A 14,261-nucleotide genomic window follows, 5' to 3' on the forward strand; every position below is an offset into this window, starting at 1 on the left:
ACAGTACCACAAATTGCAGCCAGGACAAGTGCCCCTTAGTTTGGGTGGGGAATAGAAGGAGAGAATGAGAACCTAGGATACTAGCCTGTGGCCACACTGCTGGAGAGGCTACTTGGAAGGAAGTGAGGGTAGGGCTGGGTGAAGGAGGGGATCACCCTGGGTCTGGCTGCTTCATAATGTAACTGTTTCTAACTAAGTGCAAAGTTCTGTTTCCCCCCCCACACCCACCCAAAGCTGCTGAAGAACAGCAAATGCTGTCAGCACCCAAAGGCAAAGCTCCAGCTGTTTCATCTTAGGAAAGGCTGTGCTACCTACATTAGTCTCAGTTGCAGTCACACAATTTCAGGTGTTTTCTTTCTGCCCCAATAAATCATGACTAAAGATACTGAACTCTCTGTCTCATGCTTTGTTCATTAGAACATGCATGACGACAACAGGAAGTTTAAGCATCTCTGTGAAACAGAAGACTCAGCATAAATTTCCAAAGCTCTCTCATTTCTTTTAAAGTGATCATTCCTTTCATGAAGTACATATTTTCATTTTCCATTCTTCATTCTTCACTCTGAGCTGGTCTTTGGGTCACATTATTGAAAATTTAAAGGCATCCACAAAACTCCAGGACTGCCTGCTCATAGGAAGCTTCCTAATCAAGTAAGACAATTCCATTTCTACTGTTAGGGGATGTTTGTCTTCTTTAAAGTAAACATTAGGGGCAGCTAGGTGGTGCAGTGGACAGAGCACCAGCCCTGAAGTCTGGAGGATCTGAGTCCAAATGTGGCCTCAGACCAAACACTTGTCACTTACTAGCTGTGTGACCCTGGGCAAGTCACTTAACCCCAACTGCCTTTAAAAAAAAAAAAGCAAACATTAAACTGGCATTCAGCAGTCTAGTTTCTTAATGGATTTGAGGACAGTGGTGGTAGAATTCTATATTCCAAATAATAAGGGATATGGGAAATGATAATTTCATAGCCTTCAGAGACTCACCACCTTGGTAGTTAATCCATTTTAAATGGAATTAAGATTAAAGAGCTCTACTAATATCTAGAAATGAAACAGCAAAGCAACTGAGACACAGTCATTCAAGCAATGGAACCTTGGAGCCCCTTCTTGTTTGAGCCGTTGCAGGACCTTGTGTCTTCCCCTAAGATCAGGTATTTCTAACCTGGGGTCTATGAATCTGTTTTAAAAAATATTTTGAGAATTATATTTCAGTGTCTCAGGTTTCCATTCAAATCCTATGTATTTTATTTTACACATCTAAAAACATTATTCTGAGGAGTCCACAGGTTTTGCCAGCCTGCTAAAGAGGTTCATGACATAAAAAAGGTTAAGAACCCCTACCCTTGTTACACTTTTTTTCCTCTCTAAAGTAGAGCTGACTAATCTCAAGAGAGTACGTATGAATGACCCTTCTGGGAAACCTTGCGGTAAATATCATTTAGCCAGCAAGGTCAGAACAACACCAGGGCTATTAACCCAGGGCAATAATGAAGCCAATCTGAGTGCAGAAGAGTCTGTTACTGAGGCAACAGAAGTCAATCCCCTCTCTTCACTCCATCAAGCCTTTGCTTTCCCACCCAGGGGATCAGTGAGATTTTAGAAGGCTTAGTAAAATTTAGACTCCATTTCGGTAAACAATTTCAAAAAACAAGAAGCTAGACATTGAGGAGTAAAGGAGATTAAAAAACGAGAGAGGAACTGGCCAGTGCTTAATCACCTTCACACTCCTCCATGGAAAAAATTTAGGGGCATGAGACATAGAATATTAGACAAAGAAGAGACCTTAAGAGTTTGTCCAGGCTAATCTGCTCATTTTATTCAAGAGAAAAACTGAGGCTTGAAGTTAAGAATCGAAGTCAAACAGTCAGTTAGTTGTAGAGCTGTAATTAGAACCTAGATTTCCTGACTCCAAAGTTCAATGATTTTTTTCATTACACTACAGCATTGCCTTCATACCACATCATGGCACCCCATGGATAAAGAATAAGCTCCAAAAGTTTCAGTTGTTTTCTAGTGTCAGATCAGAGCCAGAAGATCTGTGTTCTAAGTCTAGCACTTCCGTCAGATAGCTATGTGACCTCTCTGTAAGTAACTTAATCTCTCTGGGTGTCTCAGTTAATTCATGTATGAAACAAAGTTGTCAAGACTTGATGAGCTTTAAGGTCCCTATTCTAGACTGAAAATGTTATGCAATTCCAGCTATATCAAAGTCCTCCTTTCTAGAGTAGTCTGAGTTCTTATTTTTTGAGGGAACACTCTCTTCTAATTAAAGTAACGATCACATTTTAATCCACTCTAGAAAGAAAACTCCCTAGAAACACTTAATCAACTGTTAATTTCAAGGATTGTGCCCAATGTCTATTAAGATTCCACAGATTTTATAGATGGGAAAATATACAATTCAATACATTTTACAATTTATCAACAACCTTGCAAATCTATTTTTAATAAAAACTTCACCCATCCCTATACCAAAGTTTTTTCTAAGATCCACCTTAACAGTTTTTAACTATCAGGAATTCACTGTCCTTGTTTATACTGCATATATTTGTTTCAAAGCCAATGTCTAATCAGGGCCTGCTTTGCATCTGAGTCCAGGTTAATTAGAGACTGTCTACTGTGATAGAAGATCTTTGCACAGAGATAACTTTTTAAGATGGACATTACCATTCTCCCATCTACCCCCAAATCTCATGCTAACATCCCCTGGTCTTCTCTAGCATAAGCACTGCATAAAAATAAAGCATATTTCCAGTTCAGGGGAGTTTGTAGCATTTAGGAAAAGGAGCAAAAGAGAGTTGAAAGTGGCAAAAAGAGAAAAGAAATCAAATATGACGTATCCCTTCCCCTTAATACACACTGGAGGTTTCTTAAGTAGTATTTATGACATGATTTAGCAGGCCTCAGTTGTAGTGGTCAACAACAGATATCAGTAGTGTCAAGTAGTCGGTTGATCTGTTCTACTCATTACCCTCTTTTCCCCTTAGGTGTTTAAGCCCTAAATAACAGACTAAATAAAAGAATCCTTTAAATTATAACAATTCCTTTTATTTCTGTAGTTTCTTAAGTACTTTTATTGTATTATGAACATCTGAATATGATATGTGAAAGAGGCAGCAAGGTGAAGTGAATAGGGAGTTGGTCTCAAAACTCCGTGTGTGTGTGTGTGTGTGTGTGTGTGTGTGTGTGTGTGTGTGTGTTTGTGAGAGAGAGAAAGAGAGAGAGAGAGAGACAGAGAGAGAGAGAGAGAGAGAGAGAGAGAGAGAGAGAGAGAGAGAGAGACAGAGAGACAGAGAGAGAGACAGAGAGAGAGACAGAGACACCCTGGGAAAGTCACTTAACCCTTTAGGGTTAAGTTTAGAGCTTTAGCTCTATAAAAAGCAAGTTCCTCACCATGTCCCTCAGCACAAATCAGCAACTCAAAATAACAGCACCTTGGTAGCAGTTTGTCAAAGGGAGGGACACGTATAAGTAATCCTTTCCTTATTCTGATCAGAGCCTTTAAAGCAATGTAGGAATGTAATCTTGTAACGGGAAATGATGTTGATTTAATCAGAATGAGTAAAGCTATAAGATAGGCTCTTGGCCACTCTATGTTTCACCTTTCACCCTAAACACTCAGCTCATGGATTTCTTTCTGTCATTTCTAAACCCCAATGAAAACCTCAGCTATGACTGATCCAAATTTGCTTTGAAATCTAACATATACTTTGGGGGATACTTAGCATTCCAATTCATTCAGATCCAAAGCTCCCAAAATGAACACGGATTAAAAAAAAGGAGCTATCAGGCCCCTAGAGAAGTATGCACAGTTGGGATGGATCCTCTATTACTAGGATATAGCATTTTTGCAGGTGACTCTATAGGCAACAATCTCCTGTGTCTAAAATTTGGTTGTTACCTGGATTCAATTTTGAGTCATTTTATTTTAAGATGTGTCTATTTCAACTTGGGGCACTACAAAACACTCTATAACAGTTGCTTACTCCTGGCATTGAGTAACAAAACTGCTAAATGATTAACAGAAAAAAACAAAAGGCCACCAGAGTAGGAACATTCCTAATTCCAATTATGATATTGTAGGTGCTCAAAAATGTAAATTCAGCAATAACAATGGTAATTGTTAACATTTGATAACATTTGGTAATCAGTCAAGCTCTACCTATTAATGTTCTACCTTCTTGGGACACACTAAGAATTAGAGGGCCTACATATAGAAAGACCTTACTCTGTGGAACAACTATGGTTCAGCAATATTATTTAACCACCAGTAGAAGGGAAGTTTATCCTAGTACTAGTATATAAGCACAATTTAAAGTAAATTCTGGCATTTACAGGGCTACGCAGGCCAGTCATTCTAGAAAGATGCGTAGGGCATTTACTACATGTCCAGAAGATAGGACAAAAATCGGCACTGTGTACAGCTGCCTGAAAGAACGACAAAAAAGTACAGATACTAAAATCAGTGTAGGACAGTCCCCTTAATAAAAGGATTTGTTCTGTGAAGTCTGGATTCAGTCAAATGGCCGCACTTGAGGACCTAAAGGGCCACATGTGGCCTCAAGGACACAGGTTGCCCACCCCTGGAAGTTGTCTTCTAGTTCCTCTGAAACACTAAAACAGACAGTTAAAGCTTAGCCACATATCAAAATGAAAAGGAAGGGACTGATGGATGAATAAAAGCTACATATGTTACGAAGAATAACTAACTGCTCTCTTTTAATATTGAAGGTACAGAATATCGAAAGTGAAAGTAAATTCTGAAAATGGTGACTTTAAGAACAAAGAATGGCAAGGCATAGGTACTGATTTTGAAGTTTATCCAAAGATTAGTGAACTCCAGGAACAACACAGTCTTGAAGTCTTGACACTCACTGCATAATCCTCGACCTACAGCTGAAGGAGATGTGCACAATATGAAGCCTCTACTGCAGATGTCACTTCATTTTCAAGATAAATGCTGCATGCTATATCAAGTACCACAAACTAACAAATCATTTTATACAATGAGCTATTACATTTCCGCAAACTGTTATTTACTGAACACTAAGCATATACAAGGTACTGGATCCCGTTATACTCCATTTTCTTTGCTCCCTGCCCTACTGACCAACCAACATGGAAGGACTGTCTTATACTAACAGAGAAGAACACTAATGAGAAAGATGGCTAAACTGACTAAACCATTTTTTAAAATATCAACAAACGTTTAGGGAATTGCATATTGAAGGAATATGGAGTTCTGCGGAAATCAGATCATAGTCTCATGAGGAAGAGTTCTTAGATTTTTTAGTAAAATGTACAAACGACCACATCAATAAGCATTTATCAAATACTATGTACCATGCTATGCTGAGTATTGGCGATAAGAATACAAAGAATAAAAAAATTACCACTCTCAAGGGGCTTACGTTATATGGTGAAGAAGACAAGTGCACACATAAGTATAAACAAAATGAAGAGAATAAATATAAACAAATACATAATAATTAAATAAAAGATATGCTGAAAGTGAGAGAGAGCTCCAGCATATGGGGGGCACATCAGGAAAGGCTTACGTGGAAGGCGAGACTTGAATGGGGTTGAGGAGGACATGCATTCCAGGCACCTGGGGTATACGACAGTGACTGCCAGGCATAGACACAAGAGATGTAAAGTTACGTGAGGAAGACAGGGTCAGCCAAGTTTGCAAGACTGCAGAGTATGGGAGTATTGCATATAGAGGCTGGAAAGATAGGTTGGAGCCAGGTTGTGATGCATTTTAAAAAGGAGTTCATAAAGTAAGGGAGTGACATGGTAAAATCTATGTTGAAAGAAAATTACTTTTGCAGCAGTATATAGGATGAATTGCAGTGGACAGAGACAAGGCAAGGAGTCTTATGAGCCATTGCAATTATCTAGGCACTTTGCTGTGTGAGCAGAAAGAATTTATGGTAGTAGAAATGGCAAAATTTGGCTAATGACTAGACATATGGGATAAGGGAGGCTGAAGACTCAAGGATAAGGTTGAGGTTATGAAGCTGGGAAATTGGAACAACAGTAGTATCTTCCACAGATATTGGGCAGTTTGAAAAAGGGGTTGGTTTGTAGGGAGAGATAGGGTCTGTTTTGGCCATGCTGAGTTTGAGATGTCTCTGGAACATTCAGTTTGAAACATTTAATACACAAATGGTGATGTGGAACTAAAACTCATGGGAGAGATGGGGGGATATATGGATATTAATGCTCTTGACTGTGAACAGTTGCAACATTTTCTAGCTTCAGCATTGGGAATGAATTGTGAAATTCAGGCCATGTGTTTTATGTTCCCCTGCTTTAGGATTATACAAAGTTAACCAAAGAAAAGCATTGGTAATTATCCAGAAGGTTCTCAAGTTGCCTTAATTTTCTGTCTTGGTAGCCATTTCAGAAACAAAAAAGAGATTACAGATAGCTGGGGCCTGGGTCCAAGCTGGAGCTCAGTATCTTGTCCATTCAAGAGGCTTCATTTTCCCTACATCCCAGGGCTCCAAAGTAAAATACTTCCATGGCTGTATAGAGCTTCTTCTGTATGCTGTACACTATGTATAAGGGAAACCAGTTCTACAGTAACTACTTACATTCATTTCCACGCCTAGGATTACTTCTATAACCAGAAGAATATTTGCTAGGCCTGTGTCCTATTTCCTACAATTAATACTTAAACCAATTTTTAAAATATCATGACTTACTTTTTGGATTCTACCTGGTCTTGATTCCACTTTGGAAAGAGACTACTATCATTTCCCTAAATTCCCTGAAATGGATCACTACCACTCTTAATAGTTGCAGATTACTGTAATATTACATTCCCAACCCTCTACAAGACAGACTAAGTGGCAAGGAGCTTTGTTCAAAAGGAAACTCACTACTGTAGAGCAGCTTATACTGAACCACCTTCGTGGGACTATACTAGACAGTCTGGTAGCCATTCTTTTGATCTTGGATTATTGCTGCATAAGCCTTTAATAAAACCAGTACTTAAAAAATATTTTAGCTTAAATGAATTTTGGAGGACTATGGTATGCAAAGTGACTTAAAAATATCCTTCCATCAGTTAAAAATGTGCAACTCACAGCATAGGCCAGAACCCTGGTCTTATTTAAGAGACACTGTTTGCTAATTTATATAGTATCTAAAATCTGCTCACTAAATTGACTGTGTAATTTGTTATGTACCTTGGCAATTCAACTTGTTAGAAAATTTAAAAGGAACATAATTTTAAAGAAGCTGATTGCCCTTTGTTTACACTGATTATTTTCTCTTAATATCCCACTCCCCACAATGAATCTTTCTTTTGAAGAAAAACACTTAAGCCAAGCAAATCAACAGTGAACATTTTCTGACAGTCAATACTATATTTGCATCCTGCGTCCTTATTTCTCTGTTGAGAAGGCGAAGGGAGGTTTCCGTTTCAGTTCTCCAGGACCAAGATTGTTCATTATAATTAATCAGATTTCAATTTTTGCTGCTTAATAATTTAAGTAAACTCAGTATTAAATTCAGTAAAAATCCAAGAGCAAAGAAGTCTTTCTTACTGTTACTCTTTGATTTTCATTCATTAAAGATCTAATCCTTTGATCCAAAAGTCAAAAAAATGAAAGCATAGATGAGAATGTTTACATTTCTGATCCCTATTGCTCTAGCTTCTATGCCATTGACTCTCCAATTCTGTCTACATGTGAATCGTTTGTCTTTATTTGTCTTCATTTTTGGTTTCCTCTGCTGCTTGTTTTTTGTTCTACATTGTCCCTAAGAACACATTTCTGTCAACAGACAGTAATGATGAAAAGTTTTAATAGAGGTAGAGCTGTAAGAAGCAAATGTGTCATGTTGGTGTTGAACCCTATCAATTCAGGCTGAGCATGCCTCTCTTATTTTAAATTAAGGAGTCAGCCAAAACTTTAGTTTTCCCACAAAGAAATTCAAAGGACTTCTTAGGCACAGTGCTGGGTGCTGATTCTATTTGGAAGTCAGACGAGGGCTCCGTGGAGGATTGATGTGTTTTTCTGCATAAATGTAATAGATAAAAATAAGGTAACCGTGTACACTCTTACATTAACTAAGAACTCCTTCCATTCTTTCTTTCTACTTTAAAGATCAGAGAGGAGTTTTGGGGGCTTCATAACACTGCCAAAATAGGCCATACACACCTGATCCAAACAAGCAAAATGACAAATTGGCCTGTCCCCAATGTCCTCTCCTACCTCCAATAGGTCTATCATCCTGGTCATCTGGGAGTAGATAAGGACCCTGTGTCCTTGAGACTTGAGCCGAGTCAGGAGAACATCAAGGGCATACAGCTTTCCACTGTCAGTGATGAGGCTTTCCTTGCCTGGGAAGAAGAAAAAGGGGATGGGGGAGACACTCTTTAAGAGAAGCAAAGAAATCCATGGCTGCAAAGCTAGTTGCAGCCAAGTTCACTATAATAAGGAGGGTCATCTCAAAGGAGTACTGAATAAAAGAGTGTTCTGAAGAAAAAAATGCCAAGCACTGTTGCCCATGCCACTAATACAGTTCCTGAAAGGAAAAGAAGAAGACATGTAGGTTCTTACCCTATTGGATACCTGCAGTGCCCAATGCCCAGATATTTAAAAGCTTCCTTGACTTTCCTCAGGTTGGCTCAGAGGATGCAAGTAAGGCTGGTTGATTCCAAACCAAAAGTCATCTATACACCATGATTGCCATGTTGGTTAATTTGCCTAAAAAACCTGTCTTCTTTTTGTCACAAATAACATCCTCACTCTGACTCCAGACATCTACTTCTGTTAAACAAAGCCTTGTGGCTAAACAGTTTATATTCTGGCATCATGTAAACATATGGAAATAAATACTGCCCTCAATAATTCTCAGACACCCTCCTAATATACCAAGAGATGGAAATTTTCTTCTTTACCCAAAGATTCCAAAAGTGCAGCTTTCTTAGCTAGCAAATATAATTACTCTAAGATGTAATTTGATGAGTATACTGGGGCTGTCACCCTAATTCCCATGGGACCTCTAATGGCTACTAGCTGTCAGAGACTTATTTGGTTGGGTTAGAAGGACCATCTCTAAGACAACATGAAACGAAATTGCTTCTACCCACTAATACGGGGCTTCTTTCTCTCCTCCAAATTCTTTTGAAAAAGTATATTCAGCTGGAGAACTTTAAAGAACAACCAAGTCTCAATTTCTCATCTCCTATTTTTCAGCATCACTCAACAGCCATCATACTTCAGGAAGGAGAGTTTCCTGTTTGTAGACTGGGTCCATAAACATGCCATGAACAATGTGCTGCCAATTGGGGGGGGGGGAGAGCGAGGGCCACAGGGAGGGGAGTGGGAAGAGACTAGAAGGGGAGTATGAAGAGGAAGGATAGACTATACAGTTAATTACAACCTGAAAGAATGTTCAGAAACAATTAGTAGTCACTCTCAACATCTGGGCTTGAACCCATAGCTTTCACTCATGTTGGAAAATCCAGTACTGAAGAGAGGGTTGTTACTGAGAACAACCCAACAACTCTCAGTATTCATTTCTTCATTCTCACCACTATTTGCCAAATGTAAAATTGTTGTAAAAAGTGAATGGATGTGCTGACAGTACCATTACAAATCATAGTCACTCGAAGTCCTGGATGTTGACTCCTCTGCACTGTAAGCCTGCCTTTTTCCACCTTCAGAATGTTGCCAGGGGCCATCTTTCCCTCCGCCGGCCCCTCCTGCTTCTACTGCTGTAAACACCTTTCTTAAAGCTCCTCACTTGTCTTGCTTAAGATTACTAAAATGTTGCAGGGCATGCCTTTTGCCTGGCAGCTCCCAAAGTAAGGCTGTATGTATACTCTCTATACCTAGCTCAGGCAATGGGACTATTTCCTAACAACTTTGAGCTTTGTCTCGTTGTTTTACTGCTCCCTCCAGCTCCACTGGACTGCCCTGGTTCCCTGCTCTGACTTGTGTCTAACAGCTCTAGCTAAAGAGCTTCATAACGTGAGATTCTGAACAAAGGAATGAACACACATACACACACACACGACTGAACTAACAGCCAGGATTTTGAAGACAGGCAAGGGTATGAGTGAAACCTTTAAAGGTGAAACCATAGTTAACTATGGGCAATAGAAAGTACCCATATTAAAATAATAATGACTTGCATCGTATGAGAGGAGGTGGACTGAAATGGATTTCAACTCTCTGGTCTTATATATGTCCAAGTAATCCCTACGATGGACAAGACTCAAGCCCTAAAAAACATATAACTTACAAATAAAACTGAATTCACACGTCAGTGTGCTAGTCAGAAATCAGATGCTGCTACCTGACCTGGAAAAAAAAAATGCTGACAGTGCAAATGAGCAAGTTCCAAGGTAGAAAATGGTGGCACTTATTTGTCATTTCTAGGACCTGGTACCCATGACTTAAAATTTTCCAAATGTTAGGCAACTTTTCATGCTTTAAGAACTCCATCTGGTGCTGAGGAGGCATGCAATAAACTTGCAGAAGCACAGTGACCAACAGAACAGGTTGATTCTGTAGATGAAACCTGGACATAAACACCTCTCAAAAATCTTTTTTGTTAAAGTAAGAGAACAGAACAAGGGTCAGCCCAAGGCATTAAAATGGTCATGTTTTAAACAGCACTCCATGTACTTTGGAGAGAGTGACAGATTTTGCCACTGGTGGAAAATGGAGACTCACTCAGGCTGTGAGCCTAAGGAGATTCTGGCTAGCCTCCCAGTGAATCTAATGAAATTCTGACCCTTCCCAAGGAAATAGAAAATGCAAAAGTAAAGAGGAAAGAAAGATAAAGCTCAGGTCCCAGCAACCCCCCTGGTAGTCTGCAAAGCACAATAGGATCAGTGAGGAGCTGGTTGGCTCTCACAGTAAACAGCCAGTGAAGCCGGTACTTTTTATCGATGCTAAAAGAACTCAGACGCTTCCTGCCATTTAAACAAGGCTCATTTTTCTTTCAAAGAACAGGAAAAGCCACAAGAGATTCCCACAGCGCCAGCAATGGAACTGTTACCCCTATACTGGGAACGTGGGAGTCAAAGAAGGAGCACGGGGAAAAGGGAAGGGAGAAGCTGCTTTCTTTCAGTGCTCATCTACAACTCTCGGCTTCTTCAGCTTTTCATCCTTGCTGGACACTGTCCCTACATTCAAACTTGTAGTTTAACTACTTTTACGCTCAGCCTTTTCCTTTTCACTTCAACCTGTACTCCATAAATCAATGGGTTTGTATGTCTTAAGTCAGCCTTTTTAAAGGCTGCCTAATTCCCACGTGAACTGTTCACTAAGCTGTCTCTCATTCCAAAGAATACCCACAGCTTAAAAAAAGCGGACATACAGAGGTTACACAGACTTGCACACAGAGTCCCTCAGATCACTGACAGAACTGAGGGGAAACGGGAAGAAAAGGCTTTGGCCACTCAAGAAAATAATATCACTTTACATCTATGTTATACTTTCTAAATGAATTTTATTCATTCGGAACTTACTATGTGTGATGCCCTCCCTAAAGCAAGGAGGTAATTCTGGGGAAATCTCAAAAACTAAGCCAATGGAACTGTGGAAGATCTTAAATCAATTTGGTAGGGACCAACTGTCTTCTAACCACCAGTCTAGATAACTCAAATAGGCCCTTCATCAGATGGCCTGCTACCAGGTGATTCATTTTTTTGCTATAGCAATTCATGAAGACCTCTAAGAAGACATAGAGGAGTTGTGATTTACATCAGTGGAAGTATTTATACCAATGAAATTAGAGATTTCTGAAGCATGTGCAACAACTGTGTTAGGCTCCAAAAGAGATATAAAGACAAATTTTAAACCTTCAACAACTTATACAAATATCTCATTTTATCTTCCCAAGACTCAGTTTACAGATGGAAATACTTAGGTTCAGGGAGAGTAGATGATTTGCCCAAGGCCACCAAGCTATGAAGCAGAGGAGGAAGGATCTGAGTGCAGCTCTACTGAGCTCAAGCCCAGTGTCCTTTCCATAGAACAAACACCTTTCTTAAACATATAGTCTCTTAAGATTTCGAATGAAACTAAATAACAAGTCTCTTTTCAAACACTAAATGAAACTCTAGTTTAACTTTACTAAAAGAACTCGTGCTGGCAGTTAGAGAGGCTGGACAGGCCAAACCTGATGCGTTTCTCTAGAGTGCCTGTAAGCCTACTCTTAGCAGGTGGAGGAGGAGGTACCTCGTCTGCCCCTCATATGTATGCAGTCTCCTTACAAGTAGCCTCAGTGAACTCCACTGAAGCAGCCTATAAACCTAGTTTCCTGTAAACCCTTGACCTTGACCTCAGGGGGTCTGGGAATCTGCTAGCATTCTGGCACAGAACACCCTGTTTTTCCTCTTTGTTATCATTCAGATCTCTAGGGCTTCGTGCAGGACACTGTTTATACTGCTCTGGCCAGGCAATCTGCTGAATGACGACATTCTCATTCACGCAACCTAACTCCACATGGCACTGGCTTTGGGTTTCCTATATGCACCTTATTAATTCTCCTCCTGTGTATAGTGTGAGATAGCTTTCTCCACACTCCATTCACTGTGGATTCCTCAAAGAAAATTTAAGCAAAGATTTACACTACAGATTTTTCTCGTACGATTTTCTCATAAGAACCTGTACTTGGGCCTCTAAGTTTTCGTTAGATATAGATATTAGATATATACTCATATAGACATATTTACTATAAGCCACATATATTCTTTTGGATAAATGTGGTGCAAGACTAAGGAGTAGTACTGCCATATTTTTGCAGGAGATACTGACAAAATGGTAACCATCTATTCCCATTGGGAAAAAAGGAAGGAATAAAAGAGTAAAGCAGAAATCTCTTCTCAAAGTTGGGCACATGTTCCAAAAGAGAATCCAAGACCCACCTGGAATCCTGATGAAAGACCAGCCATTCTGAGGCCTGATGCTCCATAACCCTCCTGGTGGCTGTGGGAAGAACTGAGAGGGTCGATTCAGCCAATCCAAAGCCAGCTCAGGAGCTCCATTTAGCAAGCACTGCTTTGCAGCCAGGCTCCCTCCTTCTTTCAGGACTCGGCGCTCATACTCTGCACTTCGGTCATTGCAGTAGGAATCCAATGGCACTGCTGTAACCTACAGAAAAGGGCAAACACACATGAAATGGTTCATTCACTCCTTGCACAAACAATTTGTTCTTTGGGAAATTGAAATTTACAAGTAAAAAACCACTAGAGACAAGTCCCATGGCTGATGGTTTTCATCCCACAGAGTTACAACTGAAGTAGCCAATCCTGCCCTCTGACAGCTTGAGTTTCCCTTGATAATTACTTGTTTCATGCTTCCTTAGGTAAGAGGTCTGTTCCCTCATAGTGCTAGCCTGGTCACATTCTACTCTGCCAATTTCCTTCAGTGATTCTGCCTTTGACAATGCTCTCTTAGGTCAATGACTGGGCTTGCTGTTTCTCCAGTTTATTTTTAATATCTTACAGCCAAATTATCCAGTTGTGCTGACACTTGTCACCTCCCTTACCAGGCTGTTTACTGAAACAACAAAGAGGAAGAGACAAAAGATAAGAAAGCTAGTCTTTTTTTCAGGACCTCAAGCTGGGGGAGGCAGCCCCCTCCTTTAATAGACTAGTCGGCTCATTTCCTGGCTAAAGCAGAAGTATGATTTAGGCATGATCACCTCCCTATCTTCCTACTAGACGTATACCAATAGACTGGAAATTTCTCACCCAACTGTGCAACGTGGTTCTGTCAAATCGGGAACATATATAAGCTTCAACCTTCCTCAGCAATCTTGGACCATTCTCGTTGTAATTTTCAATGCTTTGCAAGTGACTGAGTGGAAGGCACAATTGAGCCAAACAACTATGTATTTGCATGCCTGTGATGTCTCTGATATGGAGCTAATTTTAGGAGATAAAGCCGACTTTTGTAAAAATCCAGAACCCACCAACACTACTACCCAGGGTGATAGAAGGTTGAGGGGCCATTCTGTACAGTAGATAATTAATTCAAACAATGTTTCCCAGTAACTCCCAACCAGATTTTACACTTACATCCTCTTCCAAGGAAGGGACCAGAATAAGGAGACCATAGGCAATATTAAATTACTAAAGTCCAATAAAGTGGGTTAATAATTTCTACCTATTGCTAAAATTAAAAGTCTGAGTTGGGTAGAGGAACTTTCTACTATTCCATGAGCTTCCCATACCTTGTGGTAGGATTGAAGGGACTTTCAAATTAAATTTTACCCTATTTTCA

General features: G+C 39.9%; 1 protein-coding gene across 1 annotated transcript in view; it reads right to left on the minus strand.

Annotated features, from left to right (window-relative positions):
- INO80 (INO80 complex ATPase subunit) overlaps positions 1–14,261 on the minus strand; it is a 117,636-nt gene that overhangs the window by 22,847 nt on the left and 80,528 nt on the right. The window contains exons 26-27 of the mRNA XM_021009233.2: positions 12,902–13,127; positions 8,229–8,356 (exon numbers count right to left, since the gene is read on the minus strand). Coding sequence (XP_020864892.1) covers positions 8,229–8,356; positions 12,902–13,127 — 354 coding nt within the window. The remainder of the gene's footprint in view (positions 1–8,228; positions 8,357–12,901; positions 13,128–14,261) is intronic.

Source organism: Phascolarctos cinereus, unplaced genomic scaffold, assembly GCF_003287225.1.
Source record: "Phascolarctos cinereus isolate Bilbo 61053 unplaced genomic scaffold, phaCin_HiC Scaffold_3;HRSCAF=262, whole genome shotgun sequence".
NCBI classification, from domain to species: domain Eukaryota; kingdom Metazoa; phylum Chordata; class Mammalia; order Diprotodontia; family Phascolarctidae; genus Phascolarctos; species Phascolarctos cinereus.